Source organism: Amphiprion ocellaris, chromosome 20 (genome assembly GCF_022539595.1).
Source record: "Amphiprion ocellaris isolate individual 3 ecotype Okinawa chromosome 20, ASM2253959v1, whole genome shotgun sequence".
Taxonomy (NCBI): domain Eukaryota; kingdom Metazoa; phylum Chordata; class Actinopteri; family Pomacentridae; genus Amphiprion; species Amphiprion ocellaris.
In genome coordinates, this window is record NC_072785.1 from 11,100,691 (window position 1) to 11,119,912 (window position 19,222).

General features: G+C 45.3%; 1 protein-coding gene across 8 annotated transcripts in view; it reads right to left on the minus strand.

Moving 5' to 3' along the window:
* meis2a (Meis homeobox 2a) overlaps positions 1-19,222 on the minus strand; it is a 79,515-nt gene that overhangs the window by 42,056 nt on the left and 18,237 nt on the right. For 7 of the 8 annotated variants that reach the window (XM_023277345.3, XM_023277346.3, XM_035951468.2 and 4 more), the window contains one exon: positions 3,876-4,021. In XM_023277345.3, coding sequence (XP_023133113.1) covers positions 3,876-4,021 — 146 coding nt within the window. The remainder of the gene's footprint in view (positions 1-3,875; positions 4,022-19,222) is intronic. The other variant, XM_035951467.2, reaches the window with a different exon arrangement.

Here is a 19,222-nt window from a genome sequence, read left to right on the forward strand (position 1 = left end):
ATGATGTTTGCAACACAATGCACTCAACTCCTCACAAAGGGTCTCACTTTAGTTGGTGAACGCCTTTATTAGCAGGGTTCATATTGATGCGTTTCTGAGCTCTGCTGCAACATGTTCTCTCAGGTACACAAGAGGTGCACAGTCATTTCCTTACCAGTCAAAAAGCAGTGGAGCCAGTTGTTGATCACACAATGAACTACATTTAAATACCACCTAATCACACGTAAACATTTCTCATCTGAACATTCAGTTCTACTTCACAGTCCAAGGACTCTCTAAATGACCAAAGGATATATCACTTCCCTTTCAAGGAGCCCAGGGGACCAATACACCTGGCTTAGCAGCTTAACAGCATTTCCCCAAACACCCAGGCCAAAGGGTGGCCCGGCACAGAACCTGAGACGCTTGATGCTTGAGAAGGCTACCTACTTACTCATCTGACTGACCACTCTCCCTCTCGCACACAATCCTTCTCTCCTTCCTTCGGGCTCACCCACACACACTTATGCAAACCTTCAACTGGCCCGGTTTGCTCCTGAAGTCCCCTATTTATTTTCATAGGTGTTTGAGGGTTTACACTAGTCAAAAGACAAGGCCATGAGCCCAGAGTGGTATCTTTGTATCTGAGTGCTTCCTGTTTTCATTGCGAGGCCGACCCTTGTCTTTACAGGGGTGAGTAAAGGCTAGCAGGGGGCTAGCAAGGGGTGAGAGGGAAGGAAGGCCAGGGGCACCGAGGGGCTAATTGTAAATTTTAGAGTTTGCTTTTGCCCAACACAAAATGGCACCTCTTTTGCCACACGAAGAAAAAAACTCCCATCAGTGACCTTTTTTTAAAAAATTTCTTTAACTCACATTTCCTCTATCTACCTATCCTGCTCTCTCCTCTTATCCTGAATTCCTATGCTTTTGAAGTGCAGCAGAACATTTTACCCCTAACAGTGAAGTTTACCTTTCTGATAACATAATCTCCCTGTAGTATTGAAAAGCTTATACCAACAGTCTGGGATTTCCCTTCCCCTAATGTGGCTGGAAGACATCCAGAAACTCATGGCGAGGGGTGGAGGGGAGGTGGTGGCAGTGGGGGTATTAGAGAGAAAGGGGTTGGAGTGAGGATAGAAGATGGGAGTGCAGAGACAGTCTGACCCTCTTCTGCCAGCTAACACCAGCTGATCTGTCCAACCGTTTGGCAACTACATATGGGACATTTAAGGTTGCCAGCTCACGTGCTCTCCAGTGCATGTGCATATGGCCCCGACATAAAAGAGGTCAGGGTTATCACAGCTTCCCCGCAGAGCCACGGTGGAGTCTTTTCATGTTGTGCTGAGATCAATATGGTGCAAAAAAACTATTTCCCCCCTTCGGCTGGAACGTCGACGTGATAGGATGGGTCGGTAAATATGGGTTGAAGTGAGGTTACTTTCTGTATGTGACAATCACGACAAAAACAATCTTGTGATTTCTCCCAAGAGAGTGTGAGGTCAGCGTAAAGCAAGGGAGGATGGGAGGGGAGAGGGCAATTTTGTTATACTGAATCTAAAAGCCAACAGTTGTTACCATTGGCCTGTGTTGTTTTTTTGTGTGTGAAGGGGGGTCCTGTCCTTTTGAGCTTTTCAGAAGATGTGACAATGGCTGGATGTTGAGAACATATGTAGAGAGACCCCTGTGGCTCATGGAAGAGGAGCTCCATGCTGGCCCCTCAGTTTGAGAAAATACAAGGCCGCTCCTTTCACTCCTCACCCCTCAGTTAATGAATGCGTGAATGGCAGAATGCCGCTATAGGCCATTCAGGGGCCAAAGTCCCCAAGAATTCACCCTTGCACAAACGCATCCAGCTATGGCAAATACATTTGCTTAACAAATTAAAAGAAAGGAGAATGGTTAATGGGTGTGTGTGTGAGAGAGAGAGACAGAGAGAGAGAGTTTATGGGTGGGAGAACTGGATGGTGAGAAGAGAAGGGGGATAATTCAATTAGTCCTCTTCCTCAGCAGAGAAATGAAGGCAGGTTAAAAGGGAGGGATTATTATTTGTACAAGACTGGCCAGGGCTTTACACAAAAGAAACAAATAAAGATTGGAGAACATCTACAAGCAAGGGATGCAATAAAGGAGAGCGGGATAGAGAAAAAGAGGGCTTTGAAAGCTCTGCTCTGTCTGAATTAACCAGTTCTCTGAAAAATGTGCCCAACTTTGAGCTTCCCCCCCTCCTCTCCTCTCCTTACCAGTCTTTCAATTCAATTTTAAAACAATTCTAAAGAAAATTGCCGGCAACTTGTCCCACAGGTCTGCACAGAAGGGAGAGCTGGAGCTGTGAGGCTCTTGCCAGGAAAAATGCCAAATCGTGAGGAAATTTCTAGTCTAAACATAAGGTGTGTTTATGTAGTTTGTGCACGCGTGTATGAACATACAGTAAATTCCACTCCAATAAAACCATTTGGCTTTTTTGTTTGTTCCACTCATAAACAAACAAGGCATTTTACCAAGCATTCTTTAAGCCCAGGGCAGGAAAAAGCAGGAAAAAAATGTTCTCTCAAATTCATAATAATAAAAAAAGTTTGGCCTCCCTCCTGCCCTAAGCCTCTGAATATGGCTTGGTCTGGTTTGGTGAGAGGTCTCCAGTCAGGGAGCGATGGAGCTGTGAACAGCTGTGAAGTCATTTTGATAATGATGAGAATAATAAGCGTGCAGACTGGCGTGGTGGAGCCGCTAAGGCCTGCGAGGCTCAGGGCTTTGCTGTTGCAGCTTCACTGCTCCTGAATAGATAAAAGTGATTAAAGCACTCCTGATTATCCCTGACCAATATGTAATGGATTTACAGCCCTTTCAATTAGGCTGTATTTGCTGGCCGCTTATTACTTGGGCTTTTGGTTAGGTAATCAGGGTACAGGGGCTTTGAGCAGGGAGTGGGCACTGTGGTGGCAGTGGGAGCTACAGGGTGCACAGGGGGCACCTGACCCTCTTAAATGCGTGGACAATCTTTAATACTGGAGCTTGAAGCTAAGACTCTTCTACTTTCTCTCTTTTCTTTCACTTCACCCATCCCCCTGCATTGTCCTTCCATCTTTGGGACAGGGAGCCACAAGCTCAGGCAGCTTATGTGTCCCGGCGTGTCCACCTCCTTCTGAAATCTGACCTGTGTTGCAAAATCAATACGGCCTGATGTTCTGATAATGTCCTGACATTAGCGAGGGTGAGGGGACATGCAGACCACCCCCTTTTAACTAAGACGTACACACAGATAGAAAAGCAGACTGACACAAACATTACTGTGGCATCCGAATACTGAATCCAAGTCGTGTAGCATCGCTGTGTTTAGTGAAGTGAATGAACCAGTGTCAGAGTTGTCTTGAATGAACCGTTTGGCAAACAAACAATTTCCCCCCCAGCTATGGAGCAGAAATAAATATGCATTACGCCATCTCAACCTCAAACACAAGCTAGAATAGCACCAAGTCAATTGAATTTAAAACTGTGAAACTGATCAGGAGATGAATTGATTTTGTCTTCGCATGACATAGCTGCAGGCCTCCACTTCTGCACCCGAAATCTTTACACACCTCACAATCATTCTCCAGTAACTATCATTCCCTCTCTTAATCTGCTGAAAAGCCAGGCCAGACAAACAGTCCAGCTCATACTGGAGTAAATATCAGGGATTGTTGGGCCATTTGCCTCTTACCCAGACTGTGCTGAGCAGAGTAAACAGTCCAGACTGATTAGATTGACCTGGTCACTGTGTCCCTCTGACAGGTGGCTGACAGGTGAGCATCACAGCGCTGCCTTCACTTGCTCCCTCAGTACTTACTATTTGTCAGGTGTGCATGCACTAATGTATGCTGGGTGGTGTCAGTACATGCATATCATCAAAATTAGCTTACCGTGAGATGCTGGAACAGCCATGCCCTCATGATGTTAGTGGCCACCTTAGGGAAAATGCCACGCTTTTTCTGCCTCTTCTTATCCTTGTCTGGATCATCATCATCCCCTGTTCCAGGCGATGCAACGCTGTTGTCTAAGCCATCTCCTGGACGGAAACCAAACCCAGGGTTAAATAACATCCCAGATCACACCACCGGCTCCGAATACAATAGAAAAATGATGTAAAAAATTCTCAAAGCTGAAACAGGAGTACAGACAGTCAAAGCTGAGCTTAGGGCTCATGAAAGATGGATAAATGGACAAATACCACAGATACCTATGGAGGAATTTAAAAGTGCAGCACTTAGGCCAAAAAAACTCCTACAGTAAAGCTAGTTTTGTGAAGGGAAGATATGGAGGTTGGGGGATTTAGATGGCCTTAAACGAAGGCCTGTACACAGAGTGAGGGGTTTACAAAGAGGCCAAGTGGAGCTGCTTTATACCCCAGAGCACGAGAGAGGGGAATAAGGGTTAATGACTCTAATGTTATGGTTGGACGCTGAAACACTAGGTTCCTCATTCCATTTCTACATTAGGAGGAGGAGGAAAGAAATAAAATGGACAAGGAGCCTTCAAGTACAGTAGAGACAAGGACTCATGTCATTAATTCAATTAAATTTGCATGCTTGACATAATGTAGAGCATTTTTTCATCTTTTGAAGAGAGCCAAAGGGGACAGGACAGAGTTATGCAGATATGTATAGTAGTACACAGACATTCATGAATTCACAACATCCAGTTTGAGGTGCACGAGTGTTAGAGCAGATATGTGATTCGGGGTGGTTCATTGTTGCACTTCGATGCACATAATGCACTCGTCCACTTCTCCCCCCTCCCAACAAAACCCTGAACACTCACCCCCCCCGGTCCATCCCCCTCACCCCCCATTCCGCCACAAAATTAGCATGACAGGCAAGCGGCGGCTTTGCCTGCATTAATGTCCATCAGCGTTTGATTTCATGAGGAAAACATGCATATGCCCTGGCACGATTTCTCCTTTAAATTGAAGTTTCCATCTTTGTCCCTTGCCTTTTTCTTGTTCCTCTTCCCCGGCATTAATTGTGCATTAGCAAAAATGATTTACTTTTAACAGTCATAGTTATTTTTTCTTGCCCCCGGGCACAAATGCCTTGAAAGCCTTCCTTGAGGGCATCTAAATTATGTATCTGAAAAACTCCTCCACTAAGGAAGAGAAGGACCCTGACATTCTCAAAATTCAGACTCGCATGTCCTCCTGTTTTTAGGGAGGCATCAATCACAACCACCTATACAAGCCTTAATCTCGCATAAATATTTGAACTAATAACATTAAAAAGGGGGAAAGAAAAAGGATCCGACTGGTGGCGTAATCAAATGCAAAATAAATGAAGAATACAAGGACAGCAGGGGCCCGCACTTCTAACTACTTTTGCCACTTTCTTTTTCCTCCCCCTTGTTTTTCCCTCTCTTTTTCTTCTCTGTCTTTCTTTTCTGTCTGTGCACAGTGTTTTCCTTCCACATCATTAGTGCGGAGCCACACGAAAGAGGAAAACAGAGAAGTGCCGACTTTGCGCTCCCTGTGTGAAGTTAAAGAAGCAACAGCCCTTCTGAAGGACATATGGGAATGGGGACACAGACTAGGGATGTTGTAATCGTAGAATGGGCATTCATTAGTGGCAAATACCATAAATCCCAGGCTAAGTACGAATCCTTGTTCAGGAAAGCCTAAAACAATAAACTTTGGTCTGGCTGTAGCCCTACCCTGACTGTGAGGGGCTTCCTGAGAAATGGGACCCAGACGGAAGCTAAGTCTAACTCCCTCAGTTTGCTTCCAAACTTCAATAAAAACACAACTAGTGAGCTGTGAATTTTAACCACCCCTCCTTTGTTTCTCTGCTTTTGAGCTTCACTGAATAATGTTGATACACAGTTTGGTGTTTGTTTGTATGCCGCTAGGTTTTGTGTTGATTTTCAAGCTAGTCTCCAAATCCCTCTCCTGCTGTGAGCAGTCAGGCTCATCCAATAGAACCACACAGTGGCCAAAAGGCTGGCAGATTAATTTTATTGACGTTTCCATTTTCACTGCAATGCGATAGCCTTCCCCCTGGCCAGGGCCGGAGCGACCCGTGCGTATTTACAGACTGACCTGTCACTTCATTACCCAGCATGCTCGCTGCCTCCTGCCCTAGCCCGCAAGGATGAAACCAGACTCCAGTGCTTTTCAGCTCCTCTTGCTCTAACATGCACATGGATACTGACATGTGTCCACAGATCAGACATGTGGGGCATTTGAGCATTAATTCTGTGTACAGTTTTAATAATTGCTTGGAATTAGTTTCATATACATTACATATATACGCAGACATATTCTAAATAGAGAATAAAGAAAAATCACATGTGGACATAACATGAAAAGAAAGACAGAAACAAAGAAAGAAAGAACAGAAACAAGGCGAAGCAGGGCCAATAAAGAAGGAGTAGAAATAGAATAAAGAAGATCCAACTTGCACAACCTCATTACATCTAAAGGAGAGCTGGTGCTTTGCATCCACCCCCACTCCTTTCTTATGAGCGAGAGAAGGAACGCTGCAGGGCAAATTGTCCCAAACGCTAATGGCTTCTGACTGTTCCCTGGCAACTCTGCCATTCTAACCTGTGTGGATGTGCACTCTGAAAAAAAATCGAGAAAGAAAAAAAAAGTGCAGGGCAGAGCAGGGGGAAGCGTCCCATCATCTGGCCATGTGACACAGATGGGGGTTGGCTATTAGGAGGCAGTCTAAAGGCCTAGGGGAGCCGAGGTGCTGGAGTGTAGCCCCAGGCACTTTTGGAAAAGCAGCGCCCTTGGAGACGGAAAAAAGACAGCCCCCCTCCTCTCTCCCACTCTCCTCATTCTCTTCTGTCTTCCCTCAACCTTTCCTCCTCCTCCCCCGTTCACTCTATCACGATCTTGACTTAAAGTGCTTGCAATGAAAGTTTCTGCACATATTTTATATGCACAGAAGTCGAGAAGGTGTAATCAGGCAAGATGGAAGACAATGACCGAACGCAATGAGGGTGAGAGAGAGTGAATGAGTGCACTAGCAAACAAACAAGCACAAGTCCGAGAGCACATTACGCTCACATACATTCCCTCTCTCATCACCAGTGGGTGGTTATTAAAAATGCATTCAGATATATCTCCTTGTGAGTAAATTGGTCTCAGGGCTGAGCTCATTAACGGGTTGGGATAGGACTGTAAACACATTGCAACTCTGCTTATCTAATGTTGGCACATTCAGGGTCGCTCCAGGATTTCTTGCACAAAAAAATTGTTTAGTACAAGGTGTCCTACAGTCTCTGCTGAGAGTATGGGGGACTTCAGGGGAGTCTTAATGACTCCAGAGCTCATGCTTTATGTCTAGGAGGTACCCTGCCCCTAAGGGAGCCACTAAGGTCTAGTCAGCCCGGGAAGTATTATGGATATGACCACGAGTAACACATATTACAGCTATCAGTACACCAAGAATGCCCTCCCTCTGTTGCTCTACCATTCTCATATACTCAAGCGTGAATAAATAATGACTTGTCAATAGCTGGAAAACACATTCAAACGCAGTCATGGTTAGTTATCAAATAACACTCCAGACTGGTCCCTATACTCTTAATACATATACTGAAGAGCCTCTAGACAAGCTTCAGATATTGTGTGTATTATTCTAAAGGCTGTGCAGTGATTTTGCACTGGGAGGCCCCAGCGTTTGTTTCAGGGTAATGAAGCAAGAGTGTAGAAGCAGTGGCTTATGGAAGCTGTGGTTAAAGTGACTAATTACAACAGACCCCCCACGCCCCCTGTCAGCCCCAACTACTCAGGCATGTTCAACCAAGCTCACCCAAAAAACGGGAGAAGAGAAAAACTCGTGAGGAGAGTTAGAAGGAAAAAAGAGGAATAGATGGAGAACAGAAGTTGCATGAGCTTCTTTGGCCCTCTCTCTACCTTAGTACACCATAGTGACCGGGCCCTCCACCTCTCCCTCCAACACCCTCCTATTACACCACCTCTATCCCTGCAGGCTTGGCCGCAGAGAATGAAGAGAAAAGAAGAGGGGGGATTTAGAGCCTCCCTTTTCCCTCTTTTTCTCCTCAACTTTTCAGCCAACATAAGCGGCGTTTAGCACATTCAGTCCCCCAAATGGCAGCGAATGAGAGAAGCAGTGGGGGCTCCTCTTTTGTCCGTCTGGTTACCCCTTTTATTTACTCTGGATTTACGAAGGGGTCTTTGCCGGCTCTGGGACCACATGCTCTTGACACACACACAATCTTTCTCACATACACACATACACAAACACGCAGAGGCTCTATTCACACTAGTGGGACGGCTAGCCCTGTGTTGCTCTACGCCGACTGGGGATTACAGGTCTTCTTGGTATAACCGCATGCTAGCAATATGCTTCGCACTCCCATAACATACAACATAGGCAAAGTACTAACGAGTAGAACATAATCCCTTTAATGATAAAGCACACACTTGAGCATCCAATTTCTAACAGTAAGTAAGCCATCAGTGTGTTTGTGAGTCTCTGTGTGACCACGCCATATGGTTTACTGCACTCATTCAGATCCATACAGTAGATGAGGGCTCTAAACGGAACTGTTTTAGTGTGGCTGCACCACTGCTGCCAGTGTTTTACGCTGATTATTTCCTGATCTGTGCTTAAACAAGCAGCAGCCCCTTGCACTGGACCATAAAACAACAGCTTAGTAAACAGCAAGCATGCTGACAAATTGGTAGCGTTCAGGCCGGAGTCATTAACAGCCTTAAAACCTGTCAGAGCAATTACAACAAACTCTCTCCTTCAGCAAGTCTCCCTGCCAAACTCAGATGTCACTACCCGCCTCCTCTTTACCGCCACCCCCTCCTTACAACCAGGACACTGGCTAAAGGTGAATGAGAAAACTACCATTTTTCCCCTCTCTCCTCCAATAGCCATGACACCCCAGAGAAATGAGGACAAACCTCCATCTCAAACACAGCTGTATCTGCATCCTGGGGGCTACAACTGAGTGGTTCCTTTTGCATGAGAAATAATGTGTAGTTGTCTCCCCCCAAAAACACATCATTAAGTGTTCCCTTAAATGAAGTGGAATAAGAGCTTCTAATTAGATGGTTTTTTTCTATGTGTGGGGAAGCGAGGCAGTCAGGCAGCAAGAAAGGCATGGAGGGAAGGAAGGAGGGAGGCGTGGGAGGGGAGGGGGGCAGTTGCTCAACAACTCCTGTACCTCTTCTCCTCCCTCCCTTCTCCGCCCCTTCTCTAAGCCCCCTAACCCTGCCATCAGGCAGATATCTCTCTGTCATCCCTGGAATGCTGTAGATAACTATCGCCTCTCCACCAATACAAGGCCTCTCTCCACTCACAGGCACAGTGCTGACCCCACTGTGCACATCCCTACCATAGAGGGTGAGGTTGGAGTGGAGGGAAGAGAGAGAGAGAGAAAGAGAGGGGAGGGGTGATGGTGTAGGGTTGGAGGTAAAACTTGTTTTTTAACAGCCAGTTAGACTATTTTACCTTTTAACCCAAAATATGGGCTGGAGCAAAGCCACTCTCCCCTTTCAGCTTCTCCCCCAGAGCCAAAGAAGAGTAGTTCGTCCAGAAGCAAGAGGGAGGAAGGAAAGGGGGGGGAGCTGGCTGGTTACTGCCTTTTCTCCAGAGTCAGTGCTTACACCTCTCTTGATCTTTTCATAAGATTATAATCTGCCAAGAACTTAAAATACGAGCGCAATTAACCTGCAACCTGCAACAACAATTACCTTATTACATCATAAATTGGGACTTTCAGGATCATACAATGATTACTTTTGCCTCCTGGGATCTTTATTTTTCTAATACTTTCCTGCAGTTTTATACACATATATGTGTGTATATAAACACACGGAAAAGTGCTGCTTTTACACAGATGTGGATTATACATATAAAAGAATGCAGCTGCAACAAGGCCTTGCCATCTAAAGGGGGCTTTATTTGAGGAGGGTAAAAGATCCGAAGAAAAGAGATGGAATAAAGATGTATAAAAGAAAGGAGGCAGGCTGTTGCAGATGTCAGGACCCAATTTGCATGAATGGCAAAGGGCTAAATTGCAGGGGATGGGGGAGCTACCCTCCACCCCCTCACCCAGCTTTTTTTTTTTTTTTTTGGAGGGTGGAGGGAAACTAAAAGGGAGTTGTGATGCCCATGACTGCCCCTCACTCAGCAGACAGGGATCAGTGGCTAATGAAGGGCTTTGGGTCTCCACCAGACATTTCACACTCTCTGCCTCCCTGACAACTCCACCCTGCTCCCCCTGCACTCGAACACTGTAGAAGAAACTGCCGCTGCTCATCCCTTACATTCACAATCGAATGGGGCTAATTGGTCTCACAGGTAATCTCGGTTCATCACTTGGTTCTTTATAAACAAATTTACAAACCTACCAGGGTAGCAGTCCAAACCTTTTACTTCTATCTACCATGACTTCACTCTTCTTTCTTCCTTTAATGTAGTACAATGCAGCTATTTTTAGTGGTTAAAACTGCATATATCGACACTTCTCATTCCATAATTTATAACTGTTACAATAAAAAAAACAGGGCTGAGTACTTCCACAGAAGCATTGCCTAAATCTTGAGGTTTGATACTGCATTAAATATCAAAGAGCAGGTATTTCCCAAAGTAATTGGGGCTATGTTGAATTGAGCATGATCATTAGTAAAACAAGCTGCTTCTACATTACATGTTTCCCAGAAAAGTCGCTCTACTTTGGAATGATAATGTTGTGAAAGCTGGGAATAAAGAGATGAGACAGGGCGAAATGAAAATATCGAGATGGAAGCCGCGTGGATGCATCATATGGATCCGTAAAGAAAATGGCTTTATAATCCCCGCTAGGAACTATTGTATATCAAAGTCTTCCACCTAAACCACTAGAAAGAGCAGCTGTATGCTGGTTGCCAGTTCTAACCAAGTGCGGTTTCTTGATTCAGAACAGCTTACAATGTTTGAGGCAATGTATGATAACAGCATGAGCAGTGATTCTCTACCCTCAATTACAATTTAAAACCAAACAAACAAACTTGCTGTTTTTATACCGAGAGCGGAGGACAACTTGGATTTATTACGGACATCTTTGCCACACCTGATGGACAGTGGCATCAAAGAGGAGTTTGGGGAGTTTCTACACAGACCTGGAGGGTTGGTAGAGTAAATGAATTAAAAGGTTTATAAATCAACAAGTCAACCATCAGATTGTAGCCTCTGCTCAGCAGCCCTCTCATCAGCCAAATGCCATGAAGTTTTTTTTTTTCTCCTCGCTCTCTTTTTTTTTTTCACACAAATGTCCTGAAGGCAGGGAACAAAGCGAGCAGAACTGATTACTGCACTGTTGCTCCGCTCCGCCAGTCTAAACTCTGTTTGGCTTCCTAATGAGCTCACTAAAAACCCAATTCATCACCCATAACCCCTTCTCAACCTGCCTTGAAATCCCCCATTATGGGGAGTCAAGGACAGTCCGTTTACAGACTTTGGGCTGGGGTCAAGGGCTGTGGATGGCAGTGGCCGTGACAACAAGGTTATTTTGACACAAGGGATCCTTCCTATGTGGCTCGTCTGTCCCCCAGTGCAGAAATGTGTTCACCATACACCACTCGTTCCATTCCAACTAATGCTATACTTTGATTGTTGTACTCCATTGGTTTTATGCATTCATTTGTATTTATTACTTGAGCATGGCAGGTTGCTTTCTAAGTCTTACACCAGCCTCCCCCTATCTCCTATGCCCCCCTAATTTTGCAATACCAGCGGTGTCCCAGCCTGAGCGGAGGAATGTCCGGCTTGATGGCTGCAGCAGCGGGAATGTCCCGTTCTAGTCAGCTTTCGCACCAGAGATTTCAAGTTTAATACCCTTTCGTCCCATCCCTGCAAAGACAGGAATTTGGTGGGAAGGGAATGTATTGGGGGGCTGGGGGGTTAAAGGAGTGGAATACAGTTGGTGTATTAAGAACGGGCCAAAGGAAAGAAAAAAATTTATATTATAGTTATATGACAAACAGCTGAGAAGGTAGGAAATGAGACTAAAAAAAGAAGGTTGGAAGGAGGGGTCAGAAATAGAGAGGTGGAGGAGGAGGACAGCAGAGGGTTGGGGTAAACTCCCACAGTTCCTCATTACATGGAGCTGAAATGATCCTCCTGGCGCCTGAGCTGTAACCAAGAGATTACAGAATTGATGAATCCTTGGTTTAAAATGCAGCTGTTTTATTCTGCTTTAGTAATTAATTCTTTTTCCGATAGCGTATTGATTAAGCGTAGCCCCTGATAAAGTTCAAACTGAGAGAGATCCCTCCAGGGCTTTGGGTTGGCCTGCTCTAGAGAGTCAATGAAAACTTCCTCCCTTCACCTGCATCTCTCCCTCTCTCTCTCTGTCAGTGCAGTTTACCCTCATAAATTAGTCAGATCTGTGTGGAGTGAGGATCTTGCTTAGCTGATACTTGCTTTGTCTGCCCTCTTGCTGGTGTATTTCACTGCTATTTTTACACAGTCGTGCCTACACAAATGCAGATGCCCCTTATTGACGAGTTTGCATTACACAACCCACTAAAACATTCATTTGAGCTGTTTTGTTCTGGCTTTACTGAGATACTGCATGCACTCATGGACGCAATTCTTTCACCTAAGCTGCTGACTCCTTTTGCTTCCTTCAACCTCTTTGCTCGCTCTCACTCTCACCCTAACAGGGAATCACGCCTTACAGAACGAGAGCGTCTCTCTTCACAAAACTACTCTTTCATTCTTTTTATCACTGCCGTTTTTCCATATAGCTGTGAGTGCAAGTCTGATCAACAGAGGGTAGAGTGGGTCTCTCCGGGGAGCCAACTAGCAGAGAAATCAGATACAGCTTTAGAAGAGAGTCAGCCGCTCTTGTCTTGTCAAGACCCCTCACCTACCCGCTCCTTTACAAGTCAATAACCGCGGACCAGCGTCCTCCACTGGGCCTTGGCACACATTCACCTCTTCCTATAGGAGGCCGAAGAAGGGTAAGCCCAGCGTTTTGGATCCACTGTGTAACCTTTGATCCTACATTATTTTACATGTTATTATGGAAATAATGCTACATTTTCTTCTATGAAAACCCAGCACATGCAGAAATATAATTTCACTATCCTCAGCTACATTTATTCCCAATGTATAACAAGGTCTCCTCTGACATTCCTGTAATACAACATGACAAATAATCGGTGACCCCATGAAGACAAAAGAGACAGTTAAAAGCCTTTTTCAATATTAAGAACTAATGAAAGAGTGAATGAATTATGAAGGGAGAGAGGAAAAATATAATTAGAAGGTGGAAGTAGTGCTTAATACATTTACTCGAGACTATTTCCTTTCGTTAATGGGACTGCAGCATGCAGAGAGAGGGTTTTGACGAGGCTAGTATTGACTGTCCGCCCCGCTCCTTAAGGTAAATCCAGCAGGTCATTTCATTAAAGCCCAATTCCATCGCACTAATTTTGATTTTAGGGGCTTGACAGCTGTTGGCAGTGGAAATTGCGATGGCAGGATCAGCGAGAGAGGAGCCTATTACTGCTGTGAAAAACACAAATTGCAAAGCCTTGGTTCAAATTACTGCCAATCTGCCTCACTGACCCACCATCAGTCATATTTCATCACGTCCTCAGACCTTTACTTTTGATTAGCTGCATGAAAACAAGGAGTGAGAATAAACGGCAATCTATTTTGGAAAAAGAAGCCAAACAAATGGAAATAAACAAATATAAACACACTAATAGTGTAATTTTACTCTAAGAGACCAAAGAATAGAAACACATCAACTACTTTACTTTTTACTTTACTTTTATGGTTATTTTAAGTGAGAAAATGTGCTGCCATTTAATTGGACAATGTATTTCTTGTTTGTTTTTTTCTAAAGCTGAAATTACCAGTCCTTCCCCATATATACCATAGTTATTTTAAGTTGGTCTGGCAGCTAGATGGACCTAACTAACAGTATGAGCTCCTAATCACCCTGCCTTGCAAGTTAATATGCAGCATTAAAGTTCCAGAAGCAAGAAAAAAAACAGCTCTTCTTCTGATGCTATTAATTAGCAGTGCTCCATAGCTCTCAGCTTTTTGAAGCTCTCCGTCTCCTTTTGTTTCACCCTCTCTTTTTTTTTTGTGCGGCCTTTGCTATTGACTTTTCAATTTTCCCCTCACATCCACCCCCTGCACTAGCAGTAGCACCAGTGCTTCTACAGTGGTACCCAGCCCAACAACAATACCCCCAAGCCCACTCTCCGAGACGCTGGCTGGGGAGCCCTGAGAGCTGGGCCAGCCCTACAGCTCCCACCAGCCCACCACTCACTCCCCACGAGACCAAAATCAAAGAGAGAGGCCCTTAAAATATAACCATGGGTATAATGAGGGTGCTCCAAAGAACAATAAGCATATACACCAAAGGAGAGTAGGAGTACAAAAGGAAGAGAGAGAAAACTATAGGAATGTTGGCCCAAAAGTGTTCTTGAGAGGTGAACAACAGAGAGTGGATGAGAAGAAAAACAGAACGATACTGTGCTGTGGGAGAGAGGGCAAAGGGCCACAGCCAGTGGTGATGGTAGCCAGGGCCACGCATCTATCCAACCACGTATCTGAACCCGAAACAACAAGGGGGTCTGCCGCATGCCTCTGGAGCCGAAGGGAGCCGAAGGGAGCCAAAGGGAGCACGACTAATTTCTGCACAACAATGGGCCTGGATGAGCGCCCACACAATGGCAGGTGCTTTGAATAGCAGCAGGGCCCTTGCAGCAGGGATCTTCTCCTCTCTCACTCCGAGGGCTTGGGCTCTGGCTTGTGTAACCTTTCATTTTCAACCAGGCTTCCTTTTGACTCATAAAGGATGAAAATGATCTCATGGGGGGCCAAAGGAGTAAGAGACAGCCAGGCCTGTGAGGCAAAACTCAGACCAAGTCCGTCTGTGTTTTCTGTTGTGTGTTACCTCCTTTTTCTTTCACTCCTTCTTTTTCATCTCTCTCGATTGCATTACTATAATCACCCTTCCCTTACCCTTAAATTCTCTCTCTCTGTACATTTATCACTTCCTCACTTGTTTGCTGGCCTTAATATAACTCTGCTTTTTTTCTGGCTCATTCTCATTTTTTTTTCCCATTGACTGTCTGTTGTGTTGTTATTTTCTGTAGTGGTTGTGTTTGTTGTGCTGCTGCTGGGCCGTCCTGTAGGCCATGATGCAGTGGAAAAGGCAGTTTTCCCCCCACCTTAAGAACATTCTTTCCGGGGTCACAAGGTCAGGCTTCACAGATGTCTCCTGCAGACACACAGTTGTCTAAGGACTGCATCCCTGGGAGTAAGCATTCGTACTAAACAATGCAGCTTTCCCCCTCACTTTGGAAAATGTTAAATGTTTTTTTTTTCTTTTTTCTTGTCTCGCTTTTTTCCTACCTTTCTGTTTTCATTGTTTTATTTTTGAATGAAGCAATAGAGTGACTGCAATTTTTCCGAGGTGGAGGTTTTTGTGTTGAGATAATGAAAGAAAGCACTGGTTATCACAAGATAGTGGTGTTTTCTTGCTGCTTTCATTCCTTTAAACACTCCCCGTCTCCCTAAGTTTCCTCCAATTGTTCTAATGGGGCCTTAGTCATCCTTGCCTGATGGCAAAGGGAAAGATGCTTTTAAAGATCTTTTTCTTCTCTCAGTATGTGTTGCCAGGAGAGAAAAATGAAAACATGTAGTAACTGTCCTGAAATCCACACAGAGACAGATACAAAAAACCCTTGAGTAAGCAGGGTCGGAGCCAAACAAAGAGCGACCCTAAATGAACAGAAAGGCAATATTTGAACTAGAACATCTCTGCGCAGCCTCAATCTCAACAAAAATCGTAGAGCATGAGGATTCCTGAGCCAAACAGCTTTCATTAAAGGGAAATCAGCTTCTGCTTTTTTTTTTTAGGGGGTGGAGCGTGACAGTGGTAAAAGAGAAGAGATTGCACCATTTAACATGCAAGTTCTGCCTCAGAACATGGGAAAGTGTGTAATTGGAACAACATTTTAAAAAACCCAGGCGCTGAGCTATCCTTGAATATCTTCCTCCTTTTCATCTCGCTTTCCCTTGTTCCTTTTTCTCTTCCTCCGTTTGATATGGTGCTCTTGCTTCCCCCTCCAAACATCTCTTCTGTATTCTGCAAATTGATAACCCTCTAAATGAATTATGGTAAACGCATAATGAAGGTTTTCTCAGCTTCAGCCCTGCAGCCAGCCAGGATGGAGCATCTCGTTTGGCATGTTTGATTCGTTTTGTTGCGCATTTAGCCCCAGTGTTCCTTCAGAGTGTTCACTGCTTGGGGCATGTAAATAAGAAATTATCCTTGCTGACTAACATGGCTAATACCTCCTCTGGGGTAATCAAAAATTATTAGACGCTTGCTTCCAATAAACATTAGGGCTCATGGCACTAACCACTGTCAAATCGCTCACCTCCGCCTGCTCCCCAATAGCCATAAAATGGGTGAACAAAAGTGATCAGGTGTGGAAAAAGCACCCTGGCTATGTGGAAACTGAGAGACCACGGGACTGCTATTATGCCTAAAAAAGCAGCCCTTGGCTTTAAGAGTCATTAAAGCATGTACTAGAGTGGGAATCAGACTAGAAAATGAGCTTATCTTGCATAATGCCCTCAAAAGCTTTGCATAAACGTGAAAGATGTGCGCGTGAAAATCAGCAGCAGAGAGGAAGAACTCGGATTGTAACACACTTCCTTTATCATCCTCCCACTCTCTTGGACGGTGGCAGCATGGTTAAAGCACTACCTGTAGGGTATAGATGCTTTGCTCATTTCCAAATATGCTTCAGTGTGTAAACCCTGGTTTACACAAGAGAAAAACCACACAGCAAGTGAACAAGCTACAGCTAGCTTTGCTAAGCCACTCCAACTCAACCGCGTGCTGTCTTTCGGAGGGACCTTCGCTGTGATGTGGGGTTCGGACATTAGGGGGAGGAGAATTGGGAGGGTGGGGGTGGTGGAAGAGATTAAAGAGCCAAGGGAGGCAGAAGAAAGAAAAGAAAGTAAAAGAGCACAAGGCCCATTGGTCAAACACAAAAGGGAAGAGAGGGAAAGGACATTTGAAGTCAGGGTTAAACTCCAAATAAGCACACCTTAAACGGGCCTGTGTAAGCTGGCAGTCGGGGTTTTTTGGAGTTTCCCTGCAGGTGTGCCTTTGACAGACTTGGCCTGCATAACCTCTCTCTGATCTAGAATGGGGCCCGGGGTTAGACACAGAAACCAGTGGCATCTTGCTGTCTCTGCCTCCCATTCTATGTCTATTACACACACACACACACTCCCACACACACACGCATGCTTACATTCCCTATAAACACACACACCAACACACTGCCAGACGAGGGGAAAACAAATCTGGTGAGGACTAGAGCAATTGGATTATCACCTCTTAAGGGTGACTTCTTGGCTGACCCCCTTCAGGCTAGCCCGCTGAAACAAGACAGAAAATTTCCTGGGAAAACACTCTCTCCCTTTAAAGAACTGAAGCACTGTCATCCTTGTGAAAATGCAGCGGCGGCAGCATTAATGGACACGGAAATGTCCTTTGGGGCATGCGCTCAAATCCCTTTTAGCCATATTACATCAGACCCCTGTGCACTCCACATCATCAGCACATGCACTGGTGTAATCAGCAGTGGAACATGGGTGTGTAAACCCACCGTATAATGAACTGATACAGCAGCACTGCACTCTGTCTTTGTTTTTGGCCACAGCCTTTGGGTAAAAGCAAGAAAAAGTCACTTGCCTCCCTTCATTGTAGTTCAATCCTGATTACTTCCCTGCAACACCGTTTCCTCTGTGCTTTTTAACCATACTCAACTCCCTCCCAGATAAGCTGGTCTTCATCTACTTCTCAGAGAAAGACAGAAAGCGAAGAAAAGGGAGGAAAAAAAAACCATTTCCCCCAAGCTTTCCCATAATGGCGCAAAACAGACATTCTCCTCAGCTGCTGTCAGAATAATCTGGGTAATTTTTTCCCTATGTTCTCCAAACATTAGTTTGCACATTAGGCTGACCCAGTTAATGTGCTTTTCCTGCTGTGTAGGGCCCAGTTCCTGGCCAAGCTAGGCCAGGCTGGGCTGGGCCAGGTCGCGCCAGGGGCCTGTTCATGATTATGGACCAGAGGGACCAGGCCCCATCTAGAGCTGAGGCAGAGGGGAGAAGAGGGGGGAGACAGAAGGAGTGGAAAGGAGACGATAAGAGGAAAAGTGGGAAACCTTGAGCTGCACTTTGGACGGATGAAGAGTGAGGGGTGGTGGCGATGTTGTGGGGAGACCGTTACTGGAAGTGGAGCCGAATGTATCGGCAGCCTTCATCCCTTTACAGCACCTATTCTTTTTGCTGTTTTCAAGCTGTAACACGGGGTCAGAAGAAAGACAGAGAGACCAAAAAAAAAAACAAAAAAAAAGGAAGAGAGAGCGGAAGGGAGGAAGGAAAGAGGGAGCTGAGGGAGCTGATCATTCTCTTTAATCACATTTTGGACGAGGGCCAGGTAGTCTGCGGTACTGAGAGCGAGACGGAGAGGGGTGAGTGAGGAGAGGAGTGTGAGGGAGACGGTAACAGAGGAAGGGGGGTGAGAGAGAGAGAGAAGAAGAAGAAGAGAGAGATGGAGGAATGAATGGAGAGAGAGAGAGGATGGGAAAAGGGACTTATGGAGAGTGGGAGAGAGGGGATGAGCCTGAGAGCAGAGCCCCTTGAAACAGCTTGAATTTGCGGCAGTGCTTAAGCAAGTGTGCACGTATGGCTGCACGTACTCATGTGTGTGGGCGTGTACGAGAGCCAGAGTGACAGCCGTTCCCGTAAATGTCCGCGAATGCTGAATCCAGCAAGAATCTGGTGTTAGAGCAGAGGCAGGGAGAGATCCATTTTAAAACTATGTGCATTAACTATACTTTTCCCCATAGATTAAGCACTCCACATGAATAATTTAGCCTCTTTTATGCTAATGGGATCATGAAAGTATCCCCTCCGTACCATGTTTTCTCCCCCTCCATAGCAACTCTTCTCGGCTTTCAACAATTGCCCTGCCCCTTCCCAACAAACCATCAGACAGACATACTGCACTGTTTCCACAACAGACACCTGACTAACATGGGCCCGACATGTAGTGGCAAGGCTAAAGTTGCACCCGGTGGCTTATTGAGAAACCCTGTTGCGTTGTTATCCTCATTAAGCAGGTAACATCTAAGCTCGTCTTCCATTAACTGCGATTCCACTTGCTGCTACTGAGAGAGATATTGCAAGTTATAAGTTGA